This window comes from Cibotium barometz, chromosome 60, assembly GCF_041138505.1.
Source record: "Cibotium barometz isolate CiBa-2024 chromosome 60, ASM4113850v1, whole genome shotgun sequence".
Lineage (NCBI taxonomy): Eukaryota > Viridiplantae > Streptophyta > Polypodiopsida > Cyatheales > Cibotiaceae > Cibotium > Cibotium barometz.
The window spans coordinates 37,670,932-37,688,335 of NC_141105.1; the positions used below are offsets into that span (position 1 = coordinate 37,670,932).

At 41.0% G+C, this 17,404-nt stretch overlaps 1 protein-coding gene across 5 annotated transcripts; it reads left to right on the top strand.

Moving 5' to 3' along the window:
- Positions 1 to 1,694: 1,694 nt before the first annotated feature.
- Positions 1,695 to 13,300, top strand: LOC147605319 (protein FLX-like 1). Of its 5 annotated transcripts, none has more exons than XR_015265206.1 (8): positions 1,695 to 1,851; positions 2,067 to 2,633; positions 2,739 to 2,878; positions 3,246 to 3,328; positions 3,409 to 3,530; positions 3,633 to 3,703; positions 12,361 to 12,422; positions 12,722 to 13,300. XR_015265206.1 is itself a non-coding variant. In XM_086793803.1 (6 exons), exons 2-5 carry the CDS (start codon positions 2,092 to 2,094, stop codon positions 3,514 to 3,516), a joined length of 873 nt encoding a protein of 290 aa, XP_086649929.1. In that variant the 5' UTR covers positions 1,695 to 1,851; positions 2,067 to 2,091; the 3' UTR covers positions 3,517 to 3,530; positions 3,633 to 3,939. The 5 variants fall into 5 exon arrangements, 3 of the variants coding, with proteins under 3 accessions (XP_086649929.1, XP_086649931.1, XP_086649930.1); XR_015265207.1 differs by having other exon boundaries at positions 3,409 to 3,508; XM_086793803.1 differs by lacking the exons at positions 12,361 to 12,422; positions 12,722 to 13,300 and having other exon boundaries at positions 3,633 to 3,939.
- The last annotated feature ends 4,104 nt before the right edge of the window (positions 13,301 to 17,404 follow it).

The following is a 17,404-nucleotide window of genomic DNA, read 5'->3' on the forward strand; positions in this document are numbered from 1 at the left end:
ATGTTGCAGTCAAAGTATATATAGAGGTTGTTTACATGTGAAGACTGTAAGCCCATTGTTTACACTAGTAGAGACAGGTGCTAGGCTTAGTCTCTAGGATGTAGGTGAACCATTTCATGTATCACTTTATTAGTAGGTTGCCTCATTTATCTTTGTAATATGAGGCCAGACATCCAGTTTGGGGTCTCCCAATTGAGCAGGTTTATGCACAGTCCCAGAATTAAGCATTTAGCAAGCTGCCAAGCGAGTATTCAGATACTTAACAGAGCACTCAAGTGGTCTGTTCTATCGCTAAGGGGAGTGATATTCAGCTGCATGCTTTTAGTGATTCTAATTGGGCTGTTGGATATTAAGACACGTGAGTGTCCATAAGTAGCTTTTGCTTTCACCTTAGTGATTCATGTATATCATGGCTCAACAAGAAGCTGAGTACAAGATAACCACTTTAAGTTGTGAAGCTATGTACATGATAGCTTTCACAGTGACTATGGACTGTGTATGGCTCTGCCTATTGGCAAACCTTGATGTTGGGACACTAGTCCCCCACCTCCATCTTTAATGATAGCTAGAGTGCATTAGCCACCTAGTGTTTCATGCTTGAACAAAGCACATTGAGGTGCATTATCATTATGTGAGGGAGAGGCTCATTGCAGAAGAGATTAGCCTAGCTTATGCCTCTACACATGACAGCACGCGATAATGTGGCAGATATGTTCATGAAGGCTCTCTCATGAGAGAAGTTCAAAGCTTTTCACAAAGCTTTTGGCTTATTGCCATTTGGGGATTGATCAGCCACATGATCCCTATACATGTTTACATCATCACTACAGGGCGGCGGGTTGTAGCCATTTATATGATAGTTATGTGTGGATGTAGGCTTATAATGGGCAAGGGTACTTTTTCCCTCTTTAGAAGATTATTCCCCTCAAGTGTATGTGCGCACTCTTATGAGTGTGTGTAACTGACCTTATCATGTCACTTCACTTGTACTTCACTCATTCTTATCAGTCCACATTGAGTGTTGTGCTTTTATTCATATCTCCTGCTTGTTGCATATGTGTGTGTGTTGCCACCTTCATCTCAACACAACAAATAATAGTCTATTAGATGCCCATAAAGCTTGTATATACACCTTCATCTTAGATTTTTATGATGATGTAAAGATGGCAGTGCGTTGAGGAGCCTTCTTCACTTTTCAATGTAAAAAATCTATTTCTTTAAACACACTTTGCTTGGGGACCACTAGTAGATGCTCGTTTCTCCTTATTGATCTATTGTCTCTAGACAATCATGTGGTTGCTTCTAAGCATGCATGTAGCACGCTTTTGAGACGGTCGATTTTTTTTAAAATTTCATCTCGTTCTGTATGAGTGTTGGATATACTGATTGCGTTTGTTGTGGCAGGAATGGCTTTCAAACTCTCTCTCATTCCATTTCATTAATGGAATCTAGACTCTAGATCGGACGGATGAATGGGCGCGGGGGGCCACGGAGGGGATAATCTCATCGACTAAACGAAAGCTTCTAAGCAAGTATATAGCCATCCCATTGGCTAATTGCTTTCATTTATGCTTCTTTATTGGTGCTATATTTGTGGTACACACCCATAACAATTTAAGATTATGATGGATGATATATTCCTAAGCTTGAAAAACTCATTGATCCAAGAGAAAAAGGTTTAAAAAAGATACATGCCAACCTTTCCATTGGTAGAGAGAGAGAGAGAGGGGATAAATTTAATGTAAATGTGCTTTTAAAGAAAGGGGAGGATTCATTTCTCAACTTATTTCGTCTTTGTTTTTCTGCTGCAGAGCGCCCGGACCTCCATAGCCAGTAAACTGCAAGGTTCTTGTGAGTTGTTTTGACATCCTGTGACTTTTTTTTCAACTGTTTGGTTTTTCTTCAAGTGTTCAATTCTTAGGGTTAGTGAGATTGCATTTTTGTCTTGCACACAACAGAAAGTTATCTTTGGTACATGGGAAAATCTGTATGGATTGATACCTCAAAAGCATGGGTATTTCTATTATGGATGCCTAATTTCATGTCTTGCTGATGATATTTTGCAGCTTGCAGGTGAATTTCCAGGAGCTAATGGCAGGCAGAGGTAGGCTTCTTCCTTCTATGCTTCCTAGTCGAGGGCCCATTGGAGGACCAGGGGGTCCTCGTGCAGGAGGCTTTGGCCCGGGAATGCGGCCTGGGTTTGATGTTCTCCCACCCATCGTGGAAGAGAAGCTTGCGACACAGCATGCAGAGATTCAGAGGCTTCTCACCGAAAATCAAAGGTTGGCTGCCACTCATGTGGCCCTTAGGCAGGAGCTGGCTGCGGCTCAGCAGGAAGTGCAGTACCTCCAACATGTCCTAGCTGGGATTCAGGCTGATAAAGAGAAACAATTCAGAGGGATTGCTGAGAAATCAGCAAAGATGGAAGCAGAACTTCGGGCTCTTGAGCCCCTGAAGGTAGACTTGCAAAAAGTTCAAGCTGATGCTCAGAAGCTTTTTGTGAGCCGCCAAGAGTTGAGTGGGCAGGTGCAGCAGCTCACTCAGGAGTTGCACAGGAGCAAGGCTGATGCTCAGCAGCTTCCTTCTATGAAAGCAGAAGTTGAAACTGTCCGACAGGAGATTCAGCGAGTGAGGTATGTCCCCAGCATAGAATATTTTATTGTGTTCAAAGTTGACTTGACAAATGATATGGAAACATTTCAAACACATGAAAGCTTGTAATGCCTTGTGATAAAAAGGACTGCCTTTGAGTATGAAAAAAAGGCCAATGCGGAGTTGCTGGAGCAGAGAACTGCCATGGAGAAGAACCTTGTGTCCATGGCTCGAGAAGTGGAGAAGTTAAGGGCAGAGCTTACAAACATGGAAAAGAAGGTTCGGGGTAGGTGCTGCTAGCTCTTCCTTCATCTTATCTGCATTTCTCCATAAGAGAAGGAAGGTGGTTTATGTGAAAAGATTTGAACATTTTTGGGTTTGTTATGTGTGAGCACTAAATAGACTCATCTTTTTGCACCACTTGTGCTCAACTCTCAAGTATGAGTGGTAGGGATGTTATAGCCTGTAGTCTTTGCATATTTGAGTTGATGGCTTGTAGCTTCTTTGTGACTAGGTTCTTACAAGAGGGTCCCATTCAATCTAGTTTTAAGTTTTGGAACTAGCCTAATGTCTCCTTTCACCCATGCACATGTGCATTCAACTCAAGCCTAGGTCCTGTTCTAGGGTTTAACAATCAAATTTCTCTTGTGCAGCTGGTGGGTATGGTGGAGTCTATGGGCCTGAAGCTGGATACTCCTCAGTACCGTCTTATGCAGATGGATATGGCATGGGGCAGGTTATTAACATGGAGATCTTTACTTTAGTAGTCCAAGGTTTTTTTTAATTGGCCTCACGTATTTTTTTTGCAAGTTGCAGATGGGTTCAGCTGTTGATGGTGGTGTGCCTTATGGTGCTGGAGCTGTGCCACCGTGGGGTGCATACGAGGCTGCTCACCGTGGTGGCGTACCTCATTCCCGTAAATGACCTGATTACTTGATGTATGAGAAGCTTTTTTTGAGTGTTGTTTGTGTAGCCAATCAATAGCTGTTCTTTTACAGCGTCCTTGAAGGCCCATTGTTTTCTTTCTTATTTTCTTGCAGATAAGTGAATTGCAGCATAGTGCCGGAAGATATTGTACCGGCATGAGTTGTCCTTAAACTTTCTAGTGCAGGTGGAGATTGATCTTTGCTCCAGACATGCTGAAAAAGAAATCTGTTGCAGTTTTTACTTTTTTCTAGCTTAGTTTTCAGCATGATATTTTCAACTATCAGTAGAAGTACTAGCTTAGCATGTTCAGAGTGTGTGGTTCTGAGGTAGTGTCAAGTCAGCAGTGTGGGTTTTGTAAACTTGGATGGCTTTTCTATTGCTGTTATCCGTTTTCTAGTTATGAAGAGTTTTCAAGGTTCACTATGCTGTACTCTTTGAATAGTGGTTGTGTTGCTATGATGCAGATCTAGACTGTTGTTGTGAACAGTAGACTTGTTGTTTTGAAGCCTTTCTTTTGGTCACTATGGGTATTTTTCAAACTTTTTATTTTTGTAAACCAGTCGACCAAAGTAAAGGTCTCCTCAGACCATGCAAATCTCGTGCTTTTCCTTATAACCTTTTAGACATCTCGTGGGAGGGGCAGGGCACAATTGAAATGTTAGTTCATACGTCGCTTGATTATAGTACCTAAGTTTGCACAGCTTGGCAGATAGTAAAGTAATTTGGTCTCAAAGGAATTAGTTGTTATCATAATATCTCAGTACGTCAAGCTATTTCAGGACCTTGGAAGCTTGGTAAACTCCAGCCCTTGTGTGTGCAAGGCAATTATTGTGAGCATTATCATATCTTGCAAGGAGCCTTGATTGCGGCCATTTTTTGTAGGCAGTTTACATTTATGGCTATGGCACTCTGATATGGGATTCCTTGGTATACATTTAGCCTATGTATGTACTTCTTTGAGAAAAGAGCACTACAGTGATATTCACAGAGCTTTGATTTTTTCCATTTGGTTATGGCACTCTGATAATGGGATTCCTTGGTATACATTTAGCCTATGTATGTGCCATTTTGCGAAAAGAGCACTATGGTGGTATAATTTGATTCTTTCCATCTCTGGACTGGGGTGTTTTCACGGTTTATGTGCAACAGACAGCAAGGGCCTCCCCAAAGCTTTGATTCTCTACATTCTTGGAAGTGGGAAATCCCATCTGTTGCTTGCAAAAGATGGTGAGAGCCACTAGACACTAAACCAGGTTGACTTCTTAGTTTTGGCTGATTTTCACATGCCAGATGGAGTCTGGACATTTAAGTACATCAGTTGGCTGGATGTTTTGGGGTCAGTATAGGATTGTAATTGGCTTTCACAGTACTTTTTATTATTGTCATACCCCTCTTTGAAAGGACCCAAGCTATATATCCCATATAGCAGGTGGGTCAGTGTTTGTCAGGGCGGGCTGCCTGGAACAGCCAACAATAATTGCCCTGCACCCCCCCCCACCAAACCAACCCCGCCCCGCTGCGCGTGGCCCTCCCTCCAGCGCTCCTCCCCTAATTCTCCATCTTGACCTCTGCAGTCCAGTTCTCTCCAGCCTTTCCTTAGTGGCCTGCAGGTGGAAATGCAGCAGCAAATCTGTTATGATCTGCAGTAAAAGCCAGTGATCATCTGCTCTGTGAGTTGGGTTATTCCCGCAGGTGGATTTCAGTAATCTTCAAAAGTTTCAGACTTGGCCATCATTGACAGGTTTGTATGTAAAGGTGTCTCTCACATTGATGCAATACAGTTGCAGATTAGGTAGTGTGTGTGTGCAAGTGGTTTTTCCAAGACTTCCATTGCTTTTATTACGTGCAGTTTAGCTTCCAAGTTACCTCAGGTAAGAATTGGTAATTAGGTGTCTGCAAGAAAGCATTTTCCCCTTTTAGCCTTGAATGTATCTGTGTTAGCCTGGGCCCCAGCTTAGCCAAGCAGGAGAAGAAAATTAAGTGTCAGCCAGTCCTGAGATATGGTTATACAGGGTCTCATGTTGCTCATACTTTTTTTACTCCCTTCCAGTCCTGAGATAGATTATACAGGCTCTCACATTTTTAATCTTGTTTTTTGTGCTTTTGACACCTCAAACTGCTCTCGAGTCCCTCCTTGTACTTTTTTTACTCCCTTCCAGTCCGGAGATAGGTTATACAGGCTCTCACATTTTTGTGTGCTTTTGACACCTCAAACCGTTCTCAAGTTGTATTAATAATTATGGGGCACATGCCATTTTCTAGGGCTAAGCGTACTTTCCTGCAGTCTCTCCCTGTTTCACCTAGTTCTTAGTTAAGCATTGGTACTAGAGCCTCATTATGGACTGGCATAATCGAACAAAACTGTACAAGTGGATATTTGTGATGTGTCCCTTATTGTAATCGTGCTAGACCTCCAATCAGGAGAGCTTTTGTATGGGAGTAGTGTTTAGCTTGGTATGTTGCCAAATCAAAGAATCAAGGAGGAGTTTGGTCCTGTATCAAATTTCATTAGCAATATTGAAAGTGATGGCCTCCTAGACTCCAGACAAAATAGTTTTTAGACAGTTGATTTTCTGAATGTGTATCAAAGGAGCATTACCTGACCTACTGGTTCATGGGGTCTTTGATGGAATTTTTGTTGTTGCTTTTGAACAATGCTGCCATTCATGGAGACTTATTCATGTCCAGAGATATGCGATGTAGTTTACTATTATTGGTCCATTTGTGGGGCTTCTTGTTACCTCTTCAAGGTGCAAATAATAATACCCCACATGATCAAGGTTATTTTCAGCTAAGATTGGTTTGCCACTCTGATATGGGAGGTCCACGGTTTTAAGGAGCCTATCTAATGCAAGTGTCCTCCTTTAATGTGTGGCTGTGCTGTCTACTCATAGGTGTAAAATGGCAGGCTGTTTCATGATTTTCCTTTGTAGAGCTTGATGCTTCCTTGCTAGCTCTCTTCTTGAAAGTGGGTCCACTCTTGAAGCTCTCCCTGGGTGGGTCTCAGGGATGGAAGGGGGAAGGGTTGGAACTTGCCTCCTTGTTTGGGATGACAAATGTGTCTAGACTCTATGACGAGAAAAAAAGTTCCTTCTACGGACCACTTGAAGTTTATCAAGCTCTGCATGTTTGGTCTATGATATGAATACGCTGTTTGTGGTGGTTGGCATACTAGTACAAGTTGGGAGAAGCTTGAGCAAGATGCTGTGTATCATAAGTGGTGAATAGAACTTACCAAGTTGTGGGCAGTTACTTCAGCTCATGCAGGAGTAATCAAGAATGGTACAGTGGGCAGTTACTTGAACTCATGTAGGAGTAATCAATTTGTAGGATGTCTTAGGGTGTGGCCACTTGTTTCAACTCATGCAGGAGTAAGTAAGAACAATGCAGATCGAGTTCTAGGATGTCTTGCATTATCTGGTAGTTTGATGCAAGAGATGAAGATAGGCTGCAGTTCTTGAGGTGTATGTCTTAATTTACTGATTGGATTTACCAAGGTGTGGCAAGCTACTTTAATTCATGCAGGAGTAAATAAGAATGATGCAGATCAAGCTTTTTGATTCGTATGATGTCTTAAGGTGTGGCCACTTGCTTCAACTCATGCAGGAGTAAATAAGAATGATGCAGATAAAGTTCTATGATTTGTAGGATGTCTTGCATTATCTGCTAGTTTGATGCAAGAGATGAAGATAGGCTACAGTTTTTGAGGTGCATGTCTTAATTTACTGAATGGAATAGGAACCAGATTTCTGGTCAAGAGTTTGGAATGCCGTGCTATACCCTAAAGAGATTTATGAGTGTCTAAACAGAGGAAGAAAATTTTCAAGGGTATGGTTCATATGGTATTTTGAGTCTGGACTTACACAGGGATGTACAAATAAAAAGTGAAGTCTGGTTCTTTTGGTGCTTGGAGGTCAAGCACTCACTTTTCAACAGTTTTTTAATCCGGTACAAGATGTAGGGTTTTAAATACCTTTATCTGGTCCATTTTTAAGGTTGATGTCATGACCTAGCTACTAGCTACCTTCTACTACCTTCTGTTGTATGAGTTGGCCTTGTGTAGTGTTCTTTGGACAAGTATCCTTGTGTAGTGTTCTTTGGACAAGTATCTTAATGTTTTCTTGGCTGGTAGTTCTGTTATAGTCAGACCACAGGAGAGATCAGGACCTTGTTTTTGATAAGTTTGTGAGTGCAAGCTACAGAGTCAAGGTCACAAGTTGAAAAGGCTTTAAGATGGGCTTTAAAAGCATGGACGGTTGTCAATTTGTTGATTCAGGTTTCTTTACCTTCATACTTTATCACACATTATCTCTTAATATCAGATTGTATTTAAGAAAACTAGATCTATTGCACATTGATGTGCAAAAAGCAGTTGTTTTAAGGAGGTCAACATGCTCAATGTAAAATTATCTCCAGCTCTTTCTGCAGGATGGCCAATGATATTTAATGATCATCCGCACTGTGAGTTGAAGCACTAACAGTACCACATCCATGCAAAGGCTGTGTGGTCACCTGTGCAACCTGAAGACGTTTTGGCATAGGTTGCTGTATCCCACATGTGATCTGGGATATGGAGCCAGCAGTGATTTATGAGCAGCCTTTGCATAGAAGCTGAACCAATCCTGCTCTCGCTGACAGTACAGATGATTATGAAATATCAGTAGCAATCATGCAGAAATATCTGGGGACATTTTACACTGAGGACCTTGACCTTTTCAAAACAACTATGCTTCCACTTTCTCAAGCCATGAGCCTGGTCACCCATGCAGGCTTTTTTTTTGGAGTAGAGTTGCATGCTGAGATATGGAGCCAGTGGTTCATTAGTGGGTCAGGGCATCCAAAGGAGGTGGCATTATTAGAGCTGTTGGCACACCCTGCTATGTCTACACGATAGTTGTGGTGCTGCCTCAGTTCAATTATGAATTTCAGTGAAGAAAATTGTGGTTGACAAGGGTTGCAGAATAGCTTGGATTAAACTATGGTTTGTGTGCTTCAGTGTTGTTCGCTTGTTTGAATCAGTATTTTGGTGGTGGATCATGTCATGTCAACAAAGATGGCATTTTTGTAACACATGGTATAGGAGTAGTCGTTTAAGGAGGCTGAAAAGCACAATCATTTTTCAATTTCTAGAGAAGATCTGGCATACCTATAGTTGGACAAACTTCCCATTCAAGATAAGCAGTTTGATATTTTCCCAGCTATGTATGCAGGAAGCATCCAAACCGTAGGCTTTCTAAGAATCTCTACGATGCCATTTATGTGAAAGATGCATGTGGTGCATGAAAGTCTCAAATTAGAACCAAATTTTATGACATTACCAGATAAGGGTGAGCTAATTGGTTAATGAAGCAGTTAGTGGTTTGAGGAAGTGCTGTACAGTTCTTTGTGAATACAACTGAGGTGCCGAGCGTAAAGAACTCCAGGACCTGAGAGCAGTATGGCTTCAAAGATAGTGTCTTTCTTTGCTGGTATGATGGGAGTCATGCAGCTGAGTTCAGACTCAATTTAAAAGGTCCTCGATTGTCCTCAGGTACTTAAGTGCGCACATGTGTGTGTGTATTGGAAGGGGATGCTACCTTCCAAAATAATTACCGTAATGCAACATAATAAGTGTTCCCCGTGATTGGTTATTTGATCATCTTGGCAAAGAACATAAAGAGACGTTTTTGGTCAAGCAAACAAGTATGTATGAATGTTACATACTGGTCTTACACACATCTGCGTGCATGCATGTGTGTATACATGCATCCATCCACTCTTGCTTGGCATGTTGAGGGTGTGGACTTACGTAGAGACGAGGGACCAGGGACTGTGAAAATGGACTGGGTTTCGTTTCGGTCCACTTCCAGTGTTTGGCAGCTATTGAGCATTAACCTTTGGCATGTAGATGCACATGAGAATTGAATCAGTCCATTAAGGTCTTGGAAATTTTGGCTGCTAGACTGCTGTCTCAGATATTTAGTGTGGTTGCCTTCAAAGCCTTGTGTATTCAGTTGCTAGATGTTGTCTGAGGTTTCTAGCTTTCAAAGCCCGTCTTCTTATGTGTTGAAGCAATTTTACGGTGCAAAAGAACTCTCCTTCAGCTTGCAACCACGTGCTGGTGTGGTTTGGCAAGCATATGTTTCAGATTGGATTTTCAAAATGATTGTGGAGACACACATGTGCCAAGGTTTCTAGGAGTGGACTGAAATGGTTCAAATGTGATGATTTCGTTCAATGCAGGCAGTTTATTGGAGTTGCAGGTCAAGTAGTAGAGTTGTTAAGGTTTTTCAATGATAAAAAATGTAAATACTTGAGTTTCTCACTCTAAAGGCTATGCGGGGAGTTTCGTAAGGAGTTGGTTAATGTGAGAAAGTTGAGTTTGTGGACTGGCAATGCAGATCAAATGTACTAATATGGTTTATCAGCGATTTATTCAGAGCCTTGATTTTCTTTGCCAGGCTGTTCTGAAACATTGTTGCATGGTGTGCGCCAGATACCACAGCTCAATGCGTGTATCATGCTTTCTTTGATTGCCTTGTGGCTTACCTCTGGTGTCTTACACCTGAACTAGTTTAAATGCACAAGTTAAAAGTCAGTCATTCTCACACCCATGTGCACCTAATGTGAGTCGCATAGCTTGCTTGCATAAAATGGCTGCAACAGAGCAAGCCAGCACAGGGCAGTCACAGAAATTGGCAGCAGGATGTCTGCAAGTTTGCAACAGGATTCCAGGCACAGGAAGATGGCTTTAAATGAGGGGCAGAGCGCTAGAGGGCTTGTAGTGGTCTTCATTCAGGCTCCTATGGTTGCAAGTAGACATATTGAATGATGAATTTGTGATATACATATCAGTTCTTTTTGCAGGAAACACAAGAGCTAGCACCTTTTACTGCATGCAAGCCTTTGCAGCACAGACTGTTGAATAGCCCCCAAGTTGGTTGACCAGCTTGTGAAGCACTCTACATTTGCTGCTTTAAATTTTAAATAAAGCTAGACCCTTGAATTCAACCCTAGCTGGCAATTTGCTGCACGGCAGCCACTACGCATGGGGGGATTCAGTTAAACATGTGATTAGGTCAAATATCAAGTTCCTACAATTGTTGCATATCAATTGAGGCAATCACAAACAGACCTACACTGATTTCTTGTGTTAAAGTGGTAAGGCTAGGAGGTTCATGAGAGAGTATCTCTGTAAGCTCGTCAGAAAGCCCTCCAATTGCAGTAGACTCTGCTTCTAGGCCACCTACCAAACTCTAGATGACACCAGACTCTGTTTCTATGGGCTATTACCATCGTACACAAACCTGTTGTCATCTAAACAGATTCCCATAAGCTGCCAGATATCGAGCAGACTCTTATATTGCAATCAATTCTGCATCATATTATCTGTTAGGGTTGTCTACAACTTGTACATGCTATAGTGCAGCTGTTTGAGGAAATTTCAAGCTTGGGAAGCTGAAAGGTGCATTCCAAGGACTACTTCAAGTAAGATTTCTGTGTTTTTCCAGCTATAAGCAAAAAATAGTTTGTAATTTTGACAGGATAGGAATAAATCCAAGGTTGACAAATTTTTTTTGCCCCAAACACAAGTACAATTATAGCAATGTTAGTTGGACTGTTGGTCCTAGATTAGGATTTGTTTGTGTGCAAAATGTCTGCCTGCATTACAAGATCAGAGCTATTACACCAACCTATCTCATGAGTGTGGGTTATGCCATACCATATGGGTTTAGTTGTGCTGAATGTGTGTGTTATTTGGAGGAAGGTAGAGAAGAGGCCAAGATTCTGCCACAACTAGACTTTGTCAGATGGTGGCATTTTTTATCGTTTTGTTACATACAGGCTGCATTTGCAAGGTATTCCAACTGGTGAAACCCCCTCTCTTTTTCTTTTGTTTCCATGTCCTGCATATACTCTCCCTGGAGGAATGCCTTACCTTTGGTTGTATTGGTTAGACTAGCTTCTTAACCTCAGATGGGTCATGTCTGATACCTTGCTTTTCACATCCTCTAATTTGTAGTCTCACATCCTGCCCATACTAGCCACACGCTCATCACCTGTTGACTTTACATGAGCTACTAGTAAGAATCTAGCAATAATTTTTCATCCCATACTTTTACATTATGGGGAAAACAGTCCTGAGAACTGACCCGATGTATATAGCCCCAGTGGCTATATAGTGTCTATGGAGGCAGTAAACTGATAATCTGGTGAGTGATAACGATTCAGGAGGTTGTAAATTGGTTTTTGGTGAGTGTTTAACGTATCTGCATGATACGGTGTGGCAGATTTTTGCTGTTAGGTGAGGAGGTGCCCTCACGGGGAGGGGGCTTTTGTTACTTTTGAGTTCGTACCTACAAAAGGGGGAACTAGCTCATGCTGTCTTCCCTCGGGAAGTTCCAGCTTGTCTTAGTGACCTCTTAATCTTGTGTCAGAGTCTGTGTGGAAGCTGACAGCTGAAGTAGAGTGCAAGGGTATTGCAAATTTCTTAGAGACAAGCCTATTGCAGAATGTTGTACAATTGATGCCACATGTGGCGCATTTCAGCGGTCACGGAACTCCGCAATTCTGAGTCTTTCTGAGTTGAGGGAACCAATGACTGATGTAGATTGTACTTGATTTTGCTGCCCAGAAGGGGGCGTAAGTTAAAATCCTGACACCTAATTTATGATTTATAAACCTCTAAAAAGGAATTTTTTGCACATCATGTGAAACTAAAGGTGGTAAACTCGTATGCTGTTTCTGGTTCAACTTATTGAGTTGGCTTTTGTGCTTTCAAGGAGCTGCTGGTTGCATGTAAAGTGCATGCTAATTAAAGACTTCTCATGGAGTACTTACAATCTCTTTGCATTTTTGCAGTGTTAGCCTGCGCATCATGGAAAAGCTATCTGAAGCTGAAAGTTGAACGACTGATAAGTCAGGTATTGTCGCTAATTTGTTGACTTAAAAACTTCATTTAGTTGTCTCTGCATGCTTTACTAAGTCTACAGAACTTAGGAATACCATCTGCATTCTGATTAGTGAGGTGCAGTTGGGAACGTAGGAATGTGTAGGTTACATAGTCTTGTGGCTTGACTACCATGAGTATATAGCATGCACGTTCCTAAAAGGTGAATTTGGGCATGTTCCTGGATTCATCTAGGTATATATATAAAGTGTGTCTCGACCAGAGATGATGTCCGTGACTTGGTTCTAATAAAAAATTGTGTGCTATCTTCAGGAGTAAGGATTGGGGCTTATGAGAAACCTTAGAAGAGGAGGCTCAATGATGAGCTTTCAGAGCTGTTGAGCTTGTTGTGTCCTCAACCGTGGCAGAAACTGCAACATGAAGGCTAGATTTGGTTTAAGGAGGGCTTACATTGCTACCAATGAACTTGAACCAGAGTAAAATGGTTGACTTCTGTGAGACACCATGCTTGCTAGGTGTTATAAATACAAGAGGAGGGTTCTCTGGTGTTCTCTTTTGCTCGTGATCTGTTTTGAGTACCAGTGCTTCGGTTTCAAGGATGCATTGCCGTTAACTTCAATCACTTTCGACAGATGGTCTCTAAGGTTATCTTTAGAGAGCTGTTTTTGCAGTTGCTACATATACCGTGGGGTATGTTGAAACACTGGCTGAAAGGCATATCTGGCTTAGAAGTGCTTGTTTTCACGATGAGTAATTTAGGTGGAGAGCCATCTAGACTTCCTCGATAATATTTTGAAGGCAACAGAAAGGTCTGCAAGGACTTGGTTTTCGCTACATGAAGTTTATCTATTGAAATTACAAGTGTGAGCATGGCTACATTTGGTGTCTGAATTGTGTAGAATACTATCTAATATTAGATATCAACTCACTCTTGTGCTCAAGATGTGTGGTGCCCCCTATTTTTAATGCAGTTCTCAATGCTGGTCGACTTGGAGCCATTAGATGAGCTAGGCCTCAACTTTGAATGCTGATCCATTATTTAATGTGAAGGGTATTATGGGGAAAGTTCCTATCCTTTACTATTTGGAGGGCATACTAGTGGATTTCAGCCTTTTTTGAATCGTAGAGTGGCTCATCTTCTTCTCCCAAGTGCCTCATAAAGTTGCAGGGTTTCAAATTTGAGGGCTGAGGTGAGCTTTTTTTGGTGAAACGAGTCCATTAACGTGGGTGTTGGAATTGTGGCTCAGTGTAGGACCCGTCTGTTTATAAGACTGTTTCTGGAAGTGTCCCTCAGGGCACACACAATAAAATGAAGAGTCTGTACTCGAACAAAAGTCAGGTGCATATGATCTGCCCTGCTTAACGACAGACTTCAGCAAAGTTTTGTCTTTGGGCACTGCTCCAACACACAAAATTTGGTCATGATGTACATGATTCTCGGTAAAGCGAACATGGCAGAAAGCTCGCTGCCTGATCCCCATTGTTATTACAAATTTCCAGCATTAACAAACCTGATTAGCTGTCCCTGTGTAAATATACACCAAACTGCTAGAGAGGAGGTGGACTTAATCTGATTGCGAAGTTGAATTACTATTCGCATTTCTACCCAGATATGGCGAGTGCACTACTTTTCTAGGCAGAGTTTGTGTGGACATGTACCTGGTGGTTAGAATTTTGTTGTAAGCGTAGGTTGTCTTCTTGAAGTGTAGGGTTTCCATGTAAGAACCACCTGTTTTTCTCGATTGAAGCCCATCCTGTCATTGTTGATTGTAGAAATCTTTTCAATGCTCTCTCTTACCAACGTGACAGTGAAGAGGACTTAACAAGACAAGAAGAAGACTTGCTATGTAAAAACCAATCTTGAATCTAACGTAGCTTCACTTGCTTTACAATACTCCAGTGAAAGTATAGCGTGCACACTTCTCACTGACCCAGGCTTACTGGTGGTAGCTTTTACCATACAAATGAAAACATCACCCCCATCCAAAGGCATTCATCATAAAACAATGGGAGGGCCCCTTGCGCATGGTACCATGCATATATGGACGTATGATGATGGAATACCGTTGCCTTGTAAATCCTTGCGATTGTTAGATGTTAATAACATGATAGATCTTAACTTTTTAGACTACTTAACTATAAGGCCTCACATGGCAGGATCTAGAGTGATTGGCTACTATTTTCTCTTTTGTCTCAAAACTCAAGCAAATCATCATAGAGTTCCCATAGAGAGGACCCTTGAAACTCAGTTAGGAGTGTTGTCCCAAACATTGAATAAAGAATCATGAGAAGAATTTGAAGCATCTTCTAATGATGATGTTTAAAAAATAGAGATGAGCGTGAAGCATGGATGTGGGGGGAGAGAGGGGGGATGAAAGAAACATTTCTAAAAGCTTCACCTCTTCCCATAACTGTTGTTTATTTGTAGCAACTTATTTTGACAATGTTTGCAAATCATTGTTGCATTGATATCGTTAAACTAGGCTTGAAGGACTTATGAGCCCAAAGCTTTGTATCGGTGAGATTCATTACAAAACTCCTACATGCATAATCCTAACAAGCTCTCATAAGCCCATTAAGTAGTCCCATTATATAATGGCCAATAGCTTCACAAACCAAAGCTTAAGAGACAATTTCTTAAGCAGTAGTCTCTTGTAGCAAGGACATCTTCTTGAGCAAACACTTATGCTTTTGAGTTGTCAAGCTAGTAGGGACTACTTCATGGATATAAAAATTTCATGAAGCCAACTAATCAGATCCAATTGGGGTGACATTAAATACATGGGTCCAATTCTGCCAGCTAAAGGAGAAGTGTCTCTTTCCTCTCTTTTGATTATTTGGTCCCCACCTTGTACATGAGGCGAGTTTGTATCTAGCCCTCCGTGGTTGTACTTAGCCCTTTGTGGCTGTTTTTCATTAACTAATAGAAGGATCTTTTTCTTTGAAAAAAAAAATACATGGGTCCAATTTGATGAAGTTTTAAGCATTTTCTTGCTCTCATCAGTCTTTAACTTGTAATTCAGTTCTAATAAAGGATCCAATTTTGGTCCAAGACTTTTGTGACCACACTGATTCACATTTTAGTTTCTATGCTTTGATAAATCTTTTCAAATAGAATATCCCTTTGATGCAAATCGGCACCGATAAAAGAAAGGTGCCAATCTCGATTCAAGGGATATTATCTTTGGAAAGGGAGACAAAGGCTTACTTGGACCTCACTTGGACCTTCATGAACCGGGTTTTACCTCAATTGAATCCATTTGCGCTCAATTAAACCAAACTGAATCTCAATGAATCATCGGGACTTCCTTGTGCAAGTGTTAACGGTTGAAGCTTTCTAGTGAGAAATGTGGTTCATTCATTTAAAAGCTTAATTAAGATCCAATTAAGGTAAAATTGTGTATGGATCATATTTGTTTGCTTTGATGAAACCTTTCTAAAAATGACATCCCTTGGATCACTCTCGAGTTTGTTAATTAGCTGTAATTTAGAGATCGTCGAAAACTTTGGTTACTATGTGACTTACTAGCGAGTTAATTTGGGTCCAACTGATGCATTAGTTTGGAGTGATGGGTTCCAAAGGGTGCTATTTTTGGAAAGGCATCATCAAAGCAAACAAAGGCTCAATTGGACTTTCACATACCAAATTGCATCTAGCATCTCAAACAAAGGCTCAATTGGACTTTCACATCTCAAATTGCATCTAGCATCATCTCAAAGGGTGCTATTTTTGAGACTTTGCCATATCCAAATTTGATTTTTCTAAAAGAAGGAATTTTGTCAAGTACGCATCTTGGACCTTTAGACATCTCCTCATTGCAATCAAAGACGTGACCTAGGATGTCGGTTGCTTATGTGTTGCTGTATATAAGGCCTCATGGATGAAACTTCAAGGCATAGTGGGATAGATGGATATCTTGTGAGACACAATTGTAATGCATGTGGTAGCACATTACTTTGGCGTAGTTAGGTTTAGGTCTTTTTTAAAAGGTTGATTGAGGATATATGACAATGTGGAGAACTTCACCGCAGGGAAGGGCTCAATTGAAACCCAAAAAGGCCTCACTCCAACAATGCTTTATCTCAATGTAAAAAAGAAATCCCATCAAAACTTTGTTTGACTTGATATACTTGGAAAGAAGGCCATACTTTTAAAGAGAGAAAAGGACAAGATTGGACAAGGTTGGCAATAGGTTTCTTTGTGCATTCATTGTTGGAGGGGCATGATTATCAACACCAATGATGGTTTCCCAAAGCTTATAGGAGACAAGTTAGCCTTGAAATTAAACTTGCATAGAGGATAATTGGTATTGTTGAGTTTTCCATCAACATTGAATGGTGGTGGGTAGGATTTTGTGGAAGACGGCGAGTTTTGTACTAAGCAATCATATAAGAGGATACAATGGGCGATGTATTTAGGCACACCACGCATAAGAAGTAGGATCTTTTATAGCACAAAACTTTAAACTCAAATTACCTCAAATTGCTCAATAGCAAAGATATGTAATAAAAGTGTATCATTGATGTGAAACAATGGATGGAAAATTCCCCACACAAGTGTGTTCATATGAAGGGAGTTTTTATGTCTGATCTTAAACTTCTAAGATCGAGGTGCTGGATGCTAATAAGGGGGATGAAAGGGCTGGATGCACAAGGCGGACATGACTTAAATCATATTAGTCCACGGTCATAGTCAATGCCATCGTCTCTAGCATCAAACTAGCCCATAAAGAATTGCAAGGCTAGAAGCATGATGCTTGATAGCACTTTATAAATAGCACATTTGTTAGTAAATTAAATTGTTTAAAAAAAAGGGGGAAACAAGTTCCAAAATATAAATGACTAATTATCAAAACCAGAAGAAGACATCTACTCATTGTATTGAACCCCTCACTTTTCTCTACTCCTATTTCCCAAGCCCTTCTTTGTGTACATTTTTGTTAGCTACCTTCTCTTCTTGTTCTAGCTTATGACCACTAGCATCCTTCTCTCTCT